Source organism: Gossypium arboreum, chromosome 5 (assembly GCF_025698485.1).
Source record: "Gossypium arboreum isolate Shixiya-1 chromosome 5, ASM2569848v2, whole genome shotgun sequence".
NCBI lineage: Eukaryota > Viridiplantae > Streptophyta > Magnoliopsida > Malvales > Malvaceae > Gossypium > Gossypium arboreum.
Genome location: NC_069074.1, coordinates 20,633,225 through 20,651,958, shown reverse-complemented (window position 1 = coordinate 20,651,958; position 18,734 = coordinate 20,633,225). Strand labels below are relative to the sequence as shown.

General features: G+C 35.3%; 1 protein-coding gene across 2 annotated transcripts; it reads left to right on the top strand.

Annotated features, from left to right (window-relative positions):
* The first annotated feature begins 3,910 nt into the window (after positions 1–3,910).
* LOC108457747 (14-3-3-like protein) lies at positions 3,911–6,110 on the top strand. 2 transcript variants are annotated; one of them, XM_053028377.1, is made up of 5 exons: positions 3,912–4,312; positions 4,553–5,225; positions 5,315–5,437; positions 5,532–5,648; positions 5,735–6,110. In XM_053028377.1, exons 2-5 carry the CDS (start codon positions 4,734–4,736, stop codon positions 5,810–5,812), a joined length of 810 nt encoding a protein of 269 aa, XP_052884337.1. In that variant the 5' UTR covers positions 3,912–4,312; positions 4,553–4,733; the 3' UTR covers positions 5,813–6,110. The 2 variants fall into 2 exon arrangements, with proteins under 2 accessions (XP_017612362.1, XP_052884337.1); XM_017756873.2 differs by having other exon boundaries at positions 3,911–5,225.
* Positions 6,111–18,734: the final 12,624 nt, after the last annotated feature.

Genomic DNA, 18,734 nt, shown 5'->3' with positions numbered 1-18,734 from the left:
CATGTCCTTCTGCGATTCTTGCATCTGGTCTTTCATATCCTGCTGAATCTTGGCCAGTTGCTCTTGTATCTGTGCTTGCAGCCGCTCCTATATTTCTCTCTGCATTTGTTTCAATTTTTCCAGCCTTTGATCCATAACTTTGGTTTTTCTCCGTGTGTAGTAGTGATGTTTCAGGGTAACTATAACACGATTTCTAATTAATTAGGGTTTTTTTGTGAAGTTTGATGCACATAATGTAATGCAATGCAAATGCATGGAATGAATGCAAAAGAAAGTAAGGAGTTGATTCTGAATTCAATTTTATTAGAACAACTTTTCTAGAAAACAAATTCCTTTACATAAAACGGATTACATATGCGGCCTTGTGTTCATGTTTCAGGCGAAGATGTCGATTTTTTTTCTTTGTAGAAGTCAAATCTCGCAAGCTTCCAATAGATGCCCCTGCTAACTCCTTTTTGCTTGATTCGAGTCGCGACTTATTACTCACTTATCCTCGCGATGCTTGTTAGCTTCTTAAGAAAGTCGAAATGTGACTGCTCTCGAATAATCTTTATCGACTTAAATCTTCGGCAAAGTTTTGTTTTCCTCCGCAAACTATCAGTCTTCTTTCGTTGGACCATTTCTAGACGACCGTATTACAATCCACTTTATCAAGAAATCCGTTTTCTCATGACAAACTGTTCTATTTAGCAATCGAATTTGAATCAACACCTTATTTCTATGATGATGTAATGCAATGCAATCATAAACAAAATAAAAACAAAACACGTTAGTACAGAATAAATAAACAACAAATAAAGCACCTATTCGGGTGACCACTAAATTTGGGCATGGTTTTTCCTAAGGTAGACTCTCAAGGTTCACTATATGTGGCTCAGTTCTAGAGAAAGGGTATCTGAACCAGTAGATTCCTCAACCCTCACCCATTATAGGCTCATGCGGATCGAGTTCGGTTCAGGGGAATACATTTCCCTATGGCCATACGGAGGTGAAAACCTCACGAAGACATAGGTACGGATGTATTCCAGAAGCAGTCCACTAGCCCATGCGGAGGTGAAAACCTCACGAAGGCATAGCTTCTCACTCCCACTTAAAAGATGTAACCACAACGGTTATGCAATATACAATGCGAGGGGACATAAAAACTCAGAACTCAAAAATATGAATAACATGATGAAATCCATAAAACCCACGAGATGCAATAAAAGGATCGTATGTTAAAAACTAAATTTTAAATTTTCAACAAAAGGACAGAAAATGATCAATTTTACGGCTTGTCTCTCTTGTGGTCCCTAGTGGAGTCGCCAAGCTGTCGAAACCATTTTTATTTTGAAAACGGGGATCGACTTTAAAATGAAAATAGAGTCGCCACCAATCCTTTTTGTTTAGGTGTGATCGGGTCACCTTGTGATCGATCATTTTAATAAAGTATTTCGGTTTATTAAAACAATGTTTTGGTCTACGAAAAATTAGAAAATGGATTCGGGAGTCAGTTACGGGCGAGGAAGGATTAGCACTCTCGCAACCCAAAATTGGTACCGTATTGATCAATTTACGTCCTAATGTTGAAGCTTTGAAAAAGATTTTAAAATACAGTTCCTTTAAAACGTTTGGATAACTTGAATTGGATATTGAGATTCTCTTGCTTAGAAGAAATAAAATATTACGTCCAGCACGATTGGATACAATATTTCGAACCCTCGACACAAGATCATCTCAGGATTTCCAAAACACATGCACTTAAAACTTTTAAAAAGGATATTTGACTATTCGGCCTAAACGGTAAACCGAAACCCAGCATGATTAGGCACGATTTATCGAATTTTCAAATACGAAACATTGCCTCATTTTAATTTGAGAAAACATGGATGGAATTTCAAAAGGATATTCTGTATTTTAGTCGAATGAAAAATCAAAACCCAGCACGATTGGGCACGATCTCTCAAACTTCCAAACACGAAATATTGCCTCGTTTTAAAAGGTTTTTTTTAATGAGGGTGATTATAAAAGCAGTGAAGTACATTTATTCGGTTTATATAAAAAAATGAATTGAACAATTTAAGATGACAAAGTAAATAAGTTCGATCATAAATCAATACATAGAAATCCAAAAGCAAAGTAACTAATATGGAACATGTACATAGTTAATATGTTACACCATTTATCAACGATATTACAAATGTGCAGATATGTAAATTAAAACACACAAAAACAAACAATAAACAAACGAACAATACATAAAATAAACTATATGTATACAGACAAACAATACATGCAAAACTTTAAAATTAATTATAAAATAAATAAAAATAATTAATGCATAAAATACAAAATATTGATCTATCTAAATTAATAATATACATATAATAAAAACTTATTATAAATATATGTACGAAATAATAATATAAAACATTTGAAATAAACAAAAATACATCATAAAATAACTTTAAAAGGCATAAATTATATATATAGATTTAAAAGAAAATACATAAAATAATATAAAATCAACAATATATATAAAAATATAATAATGTGGAACAATTCAAAGATAATGATATAGGAAACATTTACATATATATAAGTGTAAGAAATAATTTTGTAACTAAACAAAGATAAATGATATACAAAACAATATATATATACGAATAAATAATATACACAAAATACAAATAGCTTAATATAAATAATATATATAAAAATAATAATACAATATTTAAAAATGTTCATAAAAAGAAAATAAATAAAATAGAATAAAATAGAATGAAAATATACAAAAGAAAATACAACAAGAAAAAATTAAAATAAGGTGGAATCAATTAACTAAATGTTAAGATAATATGAAAAGGGGGAAAGAATGAATGAATTATAAAGAATATAAAAACATGAATTTTAAAAGAACTCAATAGAAATAAAAACAAAATTAAGGGGATAATTTGTAAACAAATAGAATTTCTAAAGCGTAGACAAGGACTAGAATGAAATGTGCCCCAAATAAATTGGGATTTAAAATACAAATATTCTAACTCACAAAAGACAGTATTTAAATGAGGAGCAAATTAAAACGATGCGCAAATCCTTCAAAATAAAAACCGTTATTGAATCATTATTTTTTTGTGCTCGTATTCAGCATCTTCTCTCCTTTTCCCCAAAAAAACCTCCTCTCTTTACAATAGTGTTGAATGGCTTTTATAGCCAAATTTTATAACTGAATGCCTCTTTCTCTTTTCCTAGACAAGTGAGGTAATGGGGTTAGTGGAAGGTAAGGTGATGAAGTTAGTAGGGTGATGGAGTTAGTGGTCGGTTTAGTGGTGTGCTAATTGGATAGTTGGTGTTTTAGGCTCTGCTTGTTAGGCCCGGACAAAATTTGGGCTCTACAGTATTTAATGGTAATATATTTTGTTTGTTGGTCTGCCGCAAGCCGCAATTGGGCTTGATTTGGTGCTTACTTTGCTTCATATACCGCTGCTGCCATGTCTCTTTAATTACTGCCCCCTTTAGTGCCCCCAATATTAAAGGGATATTAGCAAGTTTTTTTTATTTCTCTTAATTTGTCCTTGTTTAATCAGTTTGCTGGCACTTTGCATTGTTTTGTCGCTCCAAAGTATTGCTATGTTGCCTGGATCCAATAATTGCCATTTAATCTAGGCCGCTATTTTGCTGCCATTTACCAAAAATTCCTGCTAAATTAGGTAATTCCTCACTTGTAAATCAAGCTGCTATTGGTCACCGTTTGATGTTACAAAACTGCTGCACTTTGTTGTACAAATCAGCCTTGGATTTCCGAGTGAACATGTTCAAAAATCTGCTGCTATTTGGCTTAAATCTTCCCACCCATCAGTCTTAATTTAATGCCGCTTTACCATCTCATTGTACCATTCAAATTGTTGTGAATTGTCATTCCACATGGAGCTAATTGCTCCACCGTTTGCCTCAAAAATCCAAAAATAGTGGGTGATTGCTCCTTCATGACTTGCTTCCATTAGCCTCAAATACTGTTGCATAGCTGGTCTAAGTTGAAGCGATTAAGGCCATTGTTGCACCAACCAAAATGCTTCCTTTGCCACGCCAATTCTTGGCACAAGCTACTGCGTTTTTGCTTTTCAATTGGCTACTGTGTGCTTGCCGACCAGCAGTTATTGCTAAAATTTTTCCTTCATCATTAGCGTTCAATTAGCTCTCCAAATCACTACTGCTAACTGTCGTCCATCTTGACACTAATTTGCTGCACCCGTGCTAACATCCTTTGCGGACCATTGGCTTCAATTTGCTGCAGTCTTGTTAATTTTTCTTGCTACTTACTACTTGATTTAAGGTTAGTGTATGTGTTTGAAATTGACATACTTATTGATTGTGTTATTAAGCTTTGTTTGGTTCGATCAAGTAAGAAATTAGATGTATTAATTTAGTATAAGATTAATACATTTAGTTAAAGTCTAAATTGATTAATATTTTGATTAAAATTTGATTTAGTGGCTCCGTGGACTAAAGTACTTTGTCATGTTCGTTTGATTTGTTTCTCTTAATTAGTTAATTCGGAATAAAATAATTTCAGTTAATCCGACGGTCCGGATTTGATCATCATCGGCCCTTCTTCTTCAACGCAATCATCGCCTCCCACTTCTCCCACCCCCTCAAAACTCCCTCCCGAAATCTCAGATCTAATATTTTTTAAAACCTACCATCTCTTTCGCTATCTGCCTTTTCCCTTTCTCTCTATCTGATTCCTATCGACAATGGCCGCCGCCGCCACTTCTTCACCCCGCGAGGAAAATGTCTACATGGCGAAACTCGCCGAGCAAGCCGAACGCTACGAGGAAATGGTTGAGTTCATGGAGAAAGTCTCTGCCTCCGCCGACAACGAGGAGCTCACCGTCGAGGAAAGGAACCTCCTCTCCGTCGCTTACAAGAATGTTATCGGCGCTCGCCGTGCTTCCTGGCGCATCATTTCCTCCATTGAGCAGAAAGAGGAGAGCCGTGGTAACGATGACCACGTCGCTACGATCCGTGATTACCGGGCCAAGATCGAGTCCGAGCTTACTTCGATCTGTAACGGGATCTTGAAGCTCCTTGACACTAGGCTTGTCCCCTCGGCTTCCTCTGGAGATTCCAAGGTCTTCTATCTTAAGATGAAGGGAGATTACCACAGGTACTTGGCCGAGTTCAAGACTGGAGCTGAACGGAAGGAAGCTGCGGAGAGTACTCTCACTGCCTACAAATCTGCTCAGGTTTTTTTTCTTGAACATCAGTTTGGTTTCTTTTCCTATATTTCTTTCTCTTTTTTTTTTCTTCTGTTTTAACTTTTTGTGTTTATTAGGACATTGCCAACGCCGAGTTGGCTCCTACTCACCCTATTCGACTTGGACTGGCACTCAATTTCTCTGTTTTCTACTATGAGATTCTCAATTCTCCCGATCGCGCTTGCAATCTCGCCAAACAGGTTGATCACCGATATCTTTTTCCCCCCTAAATAAAAGTAACTTGTTCATAAATCTAGATTTGCCAACGTGTTTGCTGTTTTTTTCTTCGGCCAGGCATTTGATGAAGCGATAGCTGAGTTGGATACTCTAGGCGAGGAATCGTACAAAGACAGCACCCTCATCATGCAACTCCTCCGTGACAATCTCACTCTCTGGACCTCCGACATGCAGGTAAATTGATTTCGCCTACGAAGATAAAGAAATCCCTTATTTTCCTATAAATAAACCCATACTAATTTCATTACAAAATTAATTAGGATGACGGGGCTGATGATATTAAAGAAGCACCGAAGCGTGACGAGCAGGAGCAACAACAAAAGCCACAGCAGTACTGAGGGTCAGCCGGGCTCTTACTTTCAATTATATAATTTGCCAATTTAGGGTTTCAATTCAAAACGAAACTTCTACCGATTTGATGTGTTTTTGATAGAAGAAGATTTGGTGCTACTTAGGCAATTCTTGCCTTTGTTTTAACTCGATCGTCCATGTACTCAGTTTTTTGCTTCTTTTCTTTTTTTAAATTTTATTTTAGCTTCTTTGTGCCCCTGAATGCTCTCTACTATCTGCTCTGAGCATATATCTGCTTTTGTTCTTCACATTGTGGAATGGAAATGAATGATTTGGAAGTCACAATGGGAAATTGGGAATTTACTGCTCATTTACTGGGTCTGGCGTTGCCTTTTTCTTCTTTTCAAAAATTACAATTTGTGGGGTCGGTCAAGTACTGAAAAGGAGTCGTGGAACACTCGATGCCTGCTTCGCTTGCAATAGTAGCTGTTAGGTCAATTCAATCAATTGGGTGCCTCTTTTTATGAATCATGATAGCTGTTTGCCACGTCTTTTAGCTTATCTCCAAATGAGAGATTTCTTTTACTAATCGAATTAGTCTTTGTGGATGAGTTAATGCAAATTGATTTATATATTTAATTTTAAAGATAATCTAAAATATTAGAAAAACATTATGAGGATAAGGTAGTAAGCTTTCTACTCATTTATGTTAGACTTGGCCTTTGTGGCTGTACAAAATATCACATCTCTTCGCAGCTCATTCAATAGTTGGATCAGCATGATTATTAACACAAATCACAATTTTCTTTTTCCTTCCAAATTTTGAAGGAGCTAATGAACGAAAATTTTAGGGTGATCTTCACTCGAGGTTTAGAATTTATCAATCTTTTTAGGACTATTAGAATTGATTTTTACCAAAATATTTAAAGATATATCTTTGTATAAGTACCAAATATTTTAAAAGGGCTGAGCTCTGAATATTTTAGATATTGACATGCAATTTGCTAAATCTGAAGCATCAAATCATTCGACAGCATTTCATAAAATAAAAAAAATCCTACGACAGCAGACTGTACTATCAGCTATAATTTAACTTTGTTCAATGGAAGGATAATATATCCTATAACATTATGAAAGTTACAATTTAGGAAATAATCTAATTTGTCATAATTTATAATAAATTGATGTGTATATATTTTAATTCTTAAAAATCTTTTATAATTTCAATTTAAAACCTTAAGGATAACTATCTAATATGACATTAAATCCTTATTAAACATGTATAATTTAAATTTGGTAATAAATATTTTAGACATCATAAGATAATATTATTTACCATATTGAATGCCTCAAATTTGCAACTACATGAGGAAGAAATCATGGTATAAATTTTTTAGTAAATATTTTGATGAATATCTTTTCTAACATAATTTAAATATCTTTGATGAGTAAAAAATAAAAATAAAACAATATATGGCAAGTATTAAATATATTAAATCTTAGGTTTCACTTTTAACCCTGTATAAATAACTAAAATATACTTTCGCATGTGCCCACAATTATTTTAATATTTTATTTTAAATCCAACTATTTTAATTATATAATTTTAGTTCCTTTTGGTCTTCAAATAACTTACCATATAAAAATAATATATTAATTTTCTTAAATTAAAATATATAAATATTAATTAATACCAATTCTTTTATAAACTTGGTCAAGTTAATAAATTAACTTTTAAATGAAAGTTAAACATTTAATATAAGAAATAAAAATATTTTCATATAAAAGTTTGTCAATTGATGTACAATCGAATTAGGATTTTTTTAAAAATAAAAAAATAAAAAATGGATATATGGAATTTTAATGTAATCATATATGAAAAATAATTATTAATGGATGTTTTGTTTCTAAAATTTATTTTTAGAAACTTTCTCTTATAAATTAATTTGAAAACACCTTCTAACTAAGTTTTAATCAAACATATCTTAAAATTAAATTGTTAAATGCAAATTTAAATACAATCAACTCCTTAATTTCGTTGTTGTAGATTCTAAGGAAAACTACATATTTTAGAAACCCTAAATTCTTTATTAAGGGTTTAAAATTTTGTGTTTAAATAGAACATGAGTTATTTTCATTTTAAATTTTTTCTTTTTAATTTAATCTCTTTTCTATATTCTAATTTATTCACCTTAATCCTAAATGTAATTTTGACTTTTTTATTTAAGTCTCAACTTGGGTGTGATTTTTGTAACATTATTAATATTAATTTTATCTTTTCTTTTTCATATTTTTATCCCATTTTTATTTTGTATGATTACTAATTTACAATTTTTTAAAAATTTTCGTAACATTAAAAATATTTAACTTAAAATTCATTAAAAACTTTAAATATATATATTTACGGAAAAAACTAGTTTAAAATAAATTAACAAAATTGGAGGGTTTTTTTACCCAATTGGGTTAAAAAAAAATTTAAAATACCAAAATAGGGTGTCAGATACATATTTACGGAAATGGGTGTTTTTTTGGGTCGAGCTTACCTGACAGGCGCGACCCATTTTTTAATAATATAATTGTTTTTAAATATTATTATTTTATTATATTTTAATCATTTTAAATTTTTAAAATTCAGTCGGGTCAAAACCGAGTCGAGCCAAACCCGGAGGCGCGACCATTCGCGCCTGCTGCAGGGGCGCGACTTCCCTGCAGCCCGCCATGTGTCCCCCCCCCCACCCCCATCCCTGCACCTCCCATGCCACCTGCAAAGAGAGAAAAGAAAAAAATTTATTAAGTTAAATAATTATTTAGGGTTTTTACTAAAATAAATTTAAAAAAATTATTTATCAAATGGGTTGTCACCCAATTATATACGAAAATTGGTGTTTTTTCATTCGCGCCTATCGACAGCACAAATGATTATTTTATATTAATTTTTAAATAAAATATTATTTCTTTATTTTAGGGTTAGTATGACTCGCGTATAAATCTGAATCTGAGTTGCACCTACTTGAGAGGCGCGACTAATCGAGCCTTTCTTAGAGGCGCAAATGAATATGGTTGTGGTGGGGCCCACACGTGCTTAACTTTTCCCCTATATATACTCCCGAAAATCAAATGGTTCATATACCACAAAATTTAGCATACGAAAGTTGAACGGAAAGAAGAAGATAGGGAGAAGAAAAAAAAAGAAAGGAGAAGAAAACAAGGAGGAGGATAAGGTATTTTAGTATTTTTTTTTTGTAAATAGAATGTAAAGTTTTGTTAGTAATTTTATTATTTGAAAGTTATTTTGTTAGGTTATTAATTTTGTTAGCGATTGGTTTACAACTTATGAAACAGTATCTGAAGGTGTTGTTTTGATGGGAAATAATGCTTCATGTAAAATCGCAGGTGTTGGAACAATTAAAGTTAAGATGTTTGATGGAGTTGTCAGAACACTTAGTGACGTGCGGCATGTTCCAGAATTGAAAAGAAATTTAATTTCGTTGAGTACTCTTGATTCAAAAGTGCAGATATACACGGTGAAAGTGGGGTTTTAAAGATTTCCAAAGGGTCCCTTGTTGTGATGAAAGGGCAAAGAAAGATTGCCAAGTTATATGTTTTACAGGGTTCTACTGTTATGGTGATGCAGCTGTCGCTTCCTCTTCCTTGTCAGATGATGATATTACTAAACTTTGGCATATGCGCCTAGGGCATATGAGTGAGAATGGCATGGCAGAATTAAGCAAAAGAGGACTTCTTAATGGGCAAGGAATTTGCAAACCGAATTTCGTGAAACCTTGTGTTTTGGGAAGCAAAGAGAGTTCGATTCACTAGAGGAATCCATAACACGAAGGAAACGTTGGAGTATATCCATTCGATCTGTGGGGGCCGTCCGAGTGCCTTCGAGAGGTGGAGCTAATTATATGCTAACCTTTATTGATGATTTTTCCGAAAAGTTTGGGCGTTCTTCCCAAGCGAAAAGCGATGTGTTTTCCACATTTAAGTCTTGGAAAATTATGATTGAAAAACAGACGAAAAAGCAGATAAAATACCTCCGCATGCACAATGGCTTAGAGTTCTGCTCGATGAGTTTAATAGATTGTGCAAGTCGAAGGATCATGAGACACTTGACGATTCGTCATACTCCTGAAAAAGCGGCGTTGCGAGCGAATGAACGAACGATCATGGAGAAGGTTCGATGTATGTTGTCAAATGCCAACTTACCGAAGTCATTTTGGGCGAAGCGACCTCTCTTGCATGTTTTTGATCAACCGATCTCCATCCGCTGCCATTGAGAAAAAACTCCACAAGAGGTATGGTCCGCTAATCTCGCTAATTATTCGATTTAAAGATTTTTGGGTGTCCTGCGTATGCTCATGTTGATAATGGAAAATTGGAACCGAGATCCATTAAATGCGTTTTCTTGGTTATAAAGTGGTGTAAAAGGCTATAAGTTATGGTGTCCTGAAAATAGAAAAGTTGTGATTAGCAGAGATGTTGTTTTTGATGAAACTGCTATGCTACCTAACTTATCTCTTAAAGACTCTTCCAATAAAGAAAACCAAAAGCAGGTGGAGCATCAGATTAATACAGAATCAACTCCTCAAGCCAGTATAAAAATTGAGAATAGAGTTGCTTCTTCACCGCAATACTCTATCGCCAAAAACAGGACAAGAAGAGAAATTAAACCTCCAAAGAAGTATGCCGAGGTTGATCTAGTTGCTTATGCTTTAAATGTGGCTGAAGATATAGATGCGAATCAAGAGCCATTTAATTATTCGAGGCGATTAGCTGTGAAGACTCAGAAAAGTGGATGTTTGCTATGCAAGAGGAGATGGAATCACTCCACAAAAACAGAACATGGGATCTTGTAAAACTTCCTAAAGGTAAAAAGGTTGTTCGTTGTAAATGGGTGTTTAAAAGAAAGAAGGGACTCAGGAGTTGAAGAACCAGATATAAAGCAAGGCTTGTTGCAAAGGGTTACTGATCAAATTCAGAGTGGACTTCACAGATGTGTTCTCTCCGGTTGTTAAGCATAGTTCGATTCGAGCTTTGCTTGGTATTGTTGCCATGCATGATTTGGAGCTTGAGCAGTTAGATGTAAAAACCGCATTTTTGCATGGAGAACTTGAGGAAGATATTTACATGCAACAACCAGAGGGTTTTATAGTCTCAGAAAAAGAGGACTATGTTTGCTTGCTGAAAAAGTCCCTTTACGGTTTGAAACAATCACCAAGACAGTGGTACAAGAGGTTTGATTCCTTTATGACTTCTCATGATTTCAAAAGAAGTAGTTTTGACAGTTGTGTCTACTTTAAGAAAAACAGTGATGGTTCTTTTGTGTATCTACTTCTTTATGTTGATGACATGTTGATAGCGAAGAAAAGATAAAGAGAGATAAGAAAGGTTAAAGCCCAACTAAGTGAAGAATTTGAGATGAAAGATTTAGGACCAGCAAAGAAGATACTTGGTATGGAGATTCTCAGAGATAGAAAAGCAAGTAAATTGTACCTAAGTCAGAAGGGGTACATTGAGAAAGTTCTTTGCAGGTTCAATATGCAGAGTGCTAAGCTGTTAGTACTCCTTTAGCGACCATTTCAGACTTTCATCGGCCTTATCTCCTCAATCGATAATGAGATTGAGTACATGTCACATGTTCCATACTCTAGTGCAGAGGATCTCTCATGTATGCTATGGTTTGTTCACGCCCGATTTATCATATGCGATCGGTCAGCTTAGCGAGATACATGGCGAATCTCGGTAAAGAACACCGGAAAGCGATTCGATGGATTTTAAGATACTTACGAGGCACTACTAATGTTTGCTTACAGTTTGGAAGAACTAAAGATGGAGTTATAGGGTATGTTGATGCTGATTTTCTTGGAGACCTTGATAGAAGAAGATCTCTCACGAGTTACGTCTTTACAATCGGAGGTTGTGCAATTAGTTGGAAAGCCACTTTGCAAACTACGATCGCTTTGTCTACCATCGAAGCTGAGTACATGGCGATTCTTGAGGCTTGTAAAGAAGCTATTTGGTTGAAGGGACTATTTAGTGAACTCAATGAAGACCTTCAAATCAGCACAGTATTTTGTGACAGTCAAAGTGCCATCTTTCTTACAAAAGATCAAACGTTTCATGAGAGAACAAAACACATTGATATTCGGTATCATTTTGTTCGTGATATTATTGCTCGTGGTGATATTGTTGTGAGCAAAATTAGCACTCATGAAAATCCTGCAGATATGATGACTAAGTCACTTCCTATAACCAAGTTTGAGCATTGCTTAGACTTGGTTGGTGTTCATTGTTGAAGTTAAACCCTTAAGGGGTTTTTGGAAGAGGTGAAGAACTTGTTTATTGAAAGTTCGCGATGAAGAACTTGTTCATTGAGAATTTGTGTCAAGGTGGAGATTGTTAGAATTAAGTGACCCAAATTCTTATTTAAATAAAATACGATGGAAAATAAAATAAAAGTAAAATCCATATAGAACTAGACTTCTTTTATTTTATTTTAGAATAAGGTTTTTAAACCTTATTAAACTCCATCTATTTTATATTGATTAGGATAAGGTGTTTCAATCCTACTAAAATATGGCTTTGCAAGCCTATAAATAGACATAGTCTATTCCTCTTGTATTTGAGTAAAAATTTTTCGACATAGTGAATTTTCTTCTCCTCTGCCCGTGGTTTTTTTCCGAAAGGGTTTCCACGTAAAATTTATGTGTTCTTTATTTTTATTTATTTTATTCTATTTTATTGAATGAAAATTTTTGCATTAAAAATTTTATGTATTTTTTTCTATTCGAAACTGTTTTGAAAATTTTAAAATTTTTTTTAACAGATCTAGTATTGAAGATGGAGAACCAATTTTTCGTATGTGTTTTTTTCGATGGAGAAATTTTAACAACCGTGGGATGTATATTTGAATGTCGCAAACAAGTAGCAATGAGATTCAGTAAAAATATCTCGTTTGATGATATGAAGGAAAAAATTAGTGAAAAAATTTATAAACGTTGTGGGAGAAGGATGTCGAAACTTTTCTACAAGTTTCCAGTTTCGACGGATCCCATAAAATTCACCGAAATAGAAGTCGTAGATGATGAAGACGTGGAGACAATGGTCGCTCTTTATTGTGGGACTCAAAGCAACCAAAATGCACCGATTCAGTTATTTGCTGAGTTAGCTGGTATAGAGGCAACTGAAGATCCCACTTCATTAGGTGAAGAAGATAGAGCTCAAGAGCCGTGTATGGTGGTTCCGATATCGTACGTTGATAGCTAATCAACTATACACGGGATCGACATTGATCTTAATGCTGCACCCGAGACTGATGTGGTTGGTGATGATGTATACCATAGTAGTGATCCTTCTGATCATGAAGTTGATAGTGAGAGTGATCCCGACGTAGACGAGGTCCCGGATGATATTGACGACTAAGGCGTTAATGATGATAGAAACGTTAACGCGTCTTCAGTCGGGAACCAGATTCGTCGTATTGCGATACACAATAATCTTGGGGTATACATGTCTCGGATAGACCTCGATGCGGCGCACGCAGCTGAGTTTTCGAAGTACCCTGAAATACTACCTGCTCACCGGATAGCTGTATATTCTGATTCTGAGGAGTTGTTCGTAGGCCAAAGATTCAAAAGTAAAGAAGAATGTGTTTTTGCCATTAAGCGGTATAGCATGAATATATCAGTAGACTATAAAGTTGTAACGTCTAAATCGACATTATACATTGGAGAGTGTTGGAGGTCGGCGGAAGGCTGCAATTGGCGGATACGAGCTGCATTTATCCAGAAGTGGCAGATGTGGAAGATACGAAAATTTGTTGGGCCTCACACATGCACTTCAACACGTATGACTGAAGATCATCGAAAACTTGATTCCAAAACTATCTGTACGTGCATCATGCCAATGGTGAAAGACATGCCTACTATTAAAATTTCATTACTGATTGCCGAAATGCAGGCACGATTCCAGTATCGAGTATCATACCGAAAGGCATGGATAGCTAAACAAATAGCAATGGAACAATTGTATGGAGATTTCGATGCATCGTACAATGAGTTACAGGGATGGATAGCCGCTATGAGGGAGTACGTATCAGGGACTGTCATTGAGTTGCAGACACGACCTTATTACGGGCCAGATGACCAACTACAATCGGGAAAAAGAATTTTTCATCGAATGTTCTGGACGTTTGATCCAGTGTGCGCGCATTTCCCCACTGCAAGCCGTTTGTGTAAGTAGATGGGACCTGGCTATATGGAAAATATACACAGATCCTACTTCTTGCGATTACTCAAGACGGCAACAGGAACGTGCTTCCGATAGCATTTGCCATCGTCGATAAGGAGAACATGGAATCGTGAGAATTCTTCCTTACCAACCTACGGAGGTATGTTATTAGCAACGATAATATTTGCATCATCTTTGATAGAGGGAAATGATTAATTGCTGCCATTAGGCATTCTGGTATGCCATGGAGATCCATTTACTGCATCCGGCACATCACGGCTAACTTCCAGCGATATTATAAGAATGCAGACTGGAAGAGACAAGTTGTGAGAATGGGTAAAGGATTACCTTATCTTTTCAATATAAGTTTTAATGTTTTAGGGCAGTGTTGTAACTTATCTTTTCTTAATACATATGCAGCGTACGAGTTAGAGCCACACATTTTTCGCCAAAGAATGACTCGACTTGAGAGCGACATGGAGGGTCAAAAAAACACATCTTTTCGACAGTGGTTGGGTATTATGGAGCCGTCGCAATGGACTCAAAGTTTTGACGAGGGCTTTCGTTATGGTCAAATGACCACAAACTTGGTGGAGGGGATCAACGCTGTGTTGTTAAAAATACGACATCTTCCAATTTCATCTGTCTTCTCAGCTACATTCTACAGGTTGGCTACCTTAATGCCAAGAATGAGTCAACAACAAGTTAACCAAATGGAGGCGGGACACGTATTTGTAGAAGATGTCAGGGATGTAATTGCTGCAAACCGTCGGATGGCGAGGTCAATGACTGTAGAAGTATATTCACGACATACTGAAACGTTTCGAGCTACTGAGACTATCGGTGTCGACCCGGTATACCACTTAGATCCTACGGAGTTGATCATCGAAATAGACGATGCGATTGCAGGAGGTTTCAAACACTTCATTATCCATGTGCACATGTTGTAGCAGCTTGTGCTAAAGTCTCACTCAATGTAGAACATTTTATCGATGAAGTGTACACCCTTGCACGTACGTTGCGTGTATGGGAGAACGAGTTCCCCGTGCTTCCTGACCTATCTACTTGGGAGGTACCTCCGACGACCTTCAAGCTTGTTCCAGATAAAGGGTTACGTAGGAACCTGAAAGGTCGTCCACAATCATCCAGAATTCGTAACGAAATGGACATTAGGGAGAAATCCGAAGGAAAGCTGTGTGGCGTATGCAGATTAGCCGGTCATAATCGAAGTAAATGCCAGTTCTGAAACTACCATATTGGACAATCGTCGCAATCGGGTAGAAATTGAGATGTAGTTTCATGACATGTTAAAATGATTGAATCACAAATTTGTCAACAATTTGTTGCAGTTAATCTAATTTGACTTACATAGTTAGTATAAAATTTATTTATTTAAATAATAAATAAAAAACCATAAAATTGATAAATAAAATGGTAAAAAAGTCATTACATAAATACAAAGTTAACTATTTAAATACGAGTTGCGCCATTAGGCGTTTTGGTGTGCCATGGAGATCCGTTTATTGTATATGGCAAATCGCGGCTTACTTCTATCGAGATTATAAGAACACAGACTGAAAACGACAAGTTGTGAAAACGGGTAAAAAAATAACCTTATCCTTTCAATATATTACAAAACCCCTTAAAATTGATGGTTTTATGGTGTGGTTCTAGGGGTATATCTTTTTGGAGCTCGACGTTCACGTTGTGGGCGACTACGACGATCAACGTTCTCTTCGTCCATATGTAGGGGTGTAGAGAATGTCTCAAATGCCACTGATGAACTCGAGCCGAGTGGAGTAGAGAACGGTGGTGGATATGAGCTGGGAGGAGTAGAGTACAGATGTGGCAGTGGGCTGAAGATATCAAAATCTGAATAAAATGCCTGGGCTGAAAAGCCCGAGAAATAGTCATCGGCCCCCAAATCTGGATGATAAGAACTAGTCCCTGAGTGTAGCTCCGGCTCTGGCCGCCGCTCTAAGTCCGGCACTGCCTCCGGCTCTGGCTCTGGCTCTGGCTCCGGAGTTGGTGCATGATGCGGATCTAGAAAATATTGCCCAATCCGTGTCGTATGAGGGGGAACTACCATCGACCGCCCACCAAATAAAAATGGTTTCCCATTCTCATAGTACCACTGTAAGTACTGTGTCGAGGGCCGCAGATCCAAACAACGATCTATCGGAGGTATCCTACCAAATCGGTTGTTCCACATCGTAACATACTCTTCGTGCACATCTCCCTAATCTGCCCAATGCATCCCCCTCCTAGTCATGCCATGAAGCTTTCTAGGCAATCGTACTGGTTGTGTCGGGATATATTGTACACAACCGAACTGTCGGAGTACTCGATCGCCATGATACCACTCCACCGTCTGAAAATGGATAAGGGGTGCGCTAATGCACCATAAGTTTGAGTGGACGTATGCATGCGAGGGAATAACGGCCATAATCTTAGGAACAGAATACGACATCCAAATGAACTGCACAGTTAATAACATTTTCATATTAACGTGAGTTGAGTGAGATAAAAATAATAAAATTAAATTGATATTGAAAAAACCTACCCCCTCCCCAGAATGATTCTCGATCATCAGACGATATATCGGAATCGTGTATGACCTCCTGATACCCAGATTCGTGATCCATCTACGGAAACAAATTGTTAGAACAATATAACCCAAAAAATTCAATTAATTGTTATAACGTGTAAAGATTCATCACCTATTAACAAGTGGAAATATATATGGCTGGTGACTAATGGATGCCAAGAATGGCATCCGATAAAGTGCCCACGACTGCAGCAGTATAAAGCATTCGCCTATGTCCATCGCAGAAGGATCTGTCATCCGACAAAGTTCGCGGTACAGCGTGGCTAACACTGCAGACCCCCAATTATATGAACGCGTGTTATGCAAATTAGACAGTAGTGGTAGGTACATCAAACTCACCTCACTGCCGTATGAATCCGGCACGAGTACACCTCCTATAAAGTGTATAATGTAACCTCGAGTGGCCTGCATAACCTCCAATTCAGTGGCAGTATTGGGCAAATGCACAAAATTGGCCTTTAGCCATTAAAACCGCAATGTGGCAAATTTCCCCTCACTTGGGGAGCGTCCAAGTAACTCGTAGCAAAGGCGAGCCGGCCTCGAGATCGAACTTACGCCCGTGACCATGTTCCCGTCGATGGGGAGCCCCAGCTGTACTGCAACGTCCTCTAAAGTTATGATGCACTTCCCGCACGGCAAATGAAATGTGTGCGTCTCCGGACGCCATCGCTCGACTAAAGCAGAAATTAAGTCATATCGCAGATCAAAAGTCCAGATCAATGCTGCTGATCCGAACCCCGCTAACTCTAAGAACGGTATTACGCATTCATCCGGCTGAAACCCTACATTATAAATACAACCCCTCAATACGCGGTACTCGACCTGACATTATTATATTTACGAAATGGTTAATACAATATAATTTCATTCAATAAATAATGTAACTATCAAATAAAATTTTCATTACCATCTCATTAATGTTACTCGATATGTGACCCTTATTTTCATTATCAATCAACGAACCCATTTCTTTGCAAATCAGTAATTAAAATTATTAAATAAATAAAATTATAAATTTACATTATATCAAAATTATATTAAAATTACATTAAAATTTCTTACTCTCTTGAATTATTTAATTTTATTTCTTACTCTCTTTAGATCGTTTATTCAACATCTTTCCATATTCAAAGTAACTTATTTCTCATATACTCATTTTCAACTAGTCAATTATGCATCTATTCAACATAAAGTACTACATTACTTCCAATCATAAAGCCAAATGCATTTTAACATATCATTTATATTAATGTGTTTAATTCTTTAATATATATTATTTCTCTTGTTATGTGTTTTATACAAGTTAAAATATAAGCATAATTTATTAATAGTCTATTTTACTCTTAAAAATATTTTATTTTTTCCTTAAGTTTTGATTAAATTTTTATAAAATTTAAAAGAATTATTTTTAACACTTTACATAGGTAAATTTAATTAATTTTAAAAGTTTGAAATTAAATTAAATTAAATTATAATTTAAGAATATTTGAAAAGATTAACTCTCAAGTTTATACATTTTACATAGGTATAAATTTTTATTTTATTTTTAGAATGTATTAGTCACTATATTTCTCACTTTTTGTTAACAATGAAGTGAATGCTAGTAAAGTTTTTTTTAAATAAAATACAAAAAATATTGATTCCAAGTAAATCCGGAAATGGACAATAATTGGCAAAATATTAATTTTTTTATATATTTATTTAAAAGGGAGGCTGCCATCAAGCTATCAAAATCGAGCATCAATGGCAAAATAATGGGGTTTTTTACCCAACTAGGTTAAAAAAAAATTAAAACACCAAAATAGGATGTTAGATAAAAGTAAAACAAAAATCATGGACTTGAAAATTCAACAAAAAAAAGTTTAAATTAAAAAACAAATAAAGCAAGACTTGACAAGTAGTATTAAAAACAAAAACAAAAATTAGCAACTAATAAACTATATTCAAGCACAATAATTACATAACACTCTTAAATTACTAATATTTTACTTTTTTTAAAAGTGTACTTTTTTTAATTTTAAAATAATTACAAACACTAAAAATTATCACATAACACTAAACTACTAACATTTTAATCTTAAAATAATTATAAAAAAATTACTAACATTTTTTTCTTCTTTCTCCTCCTT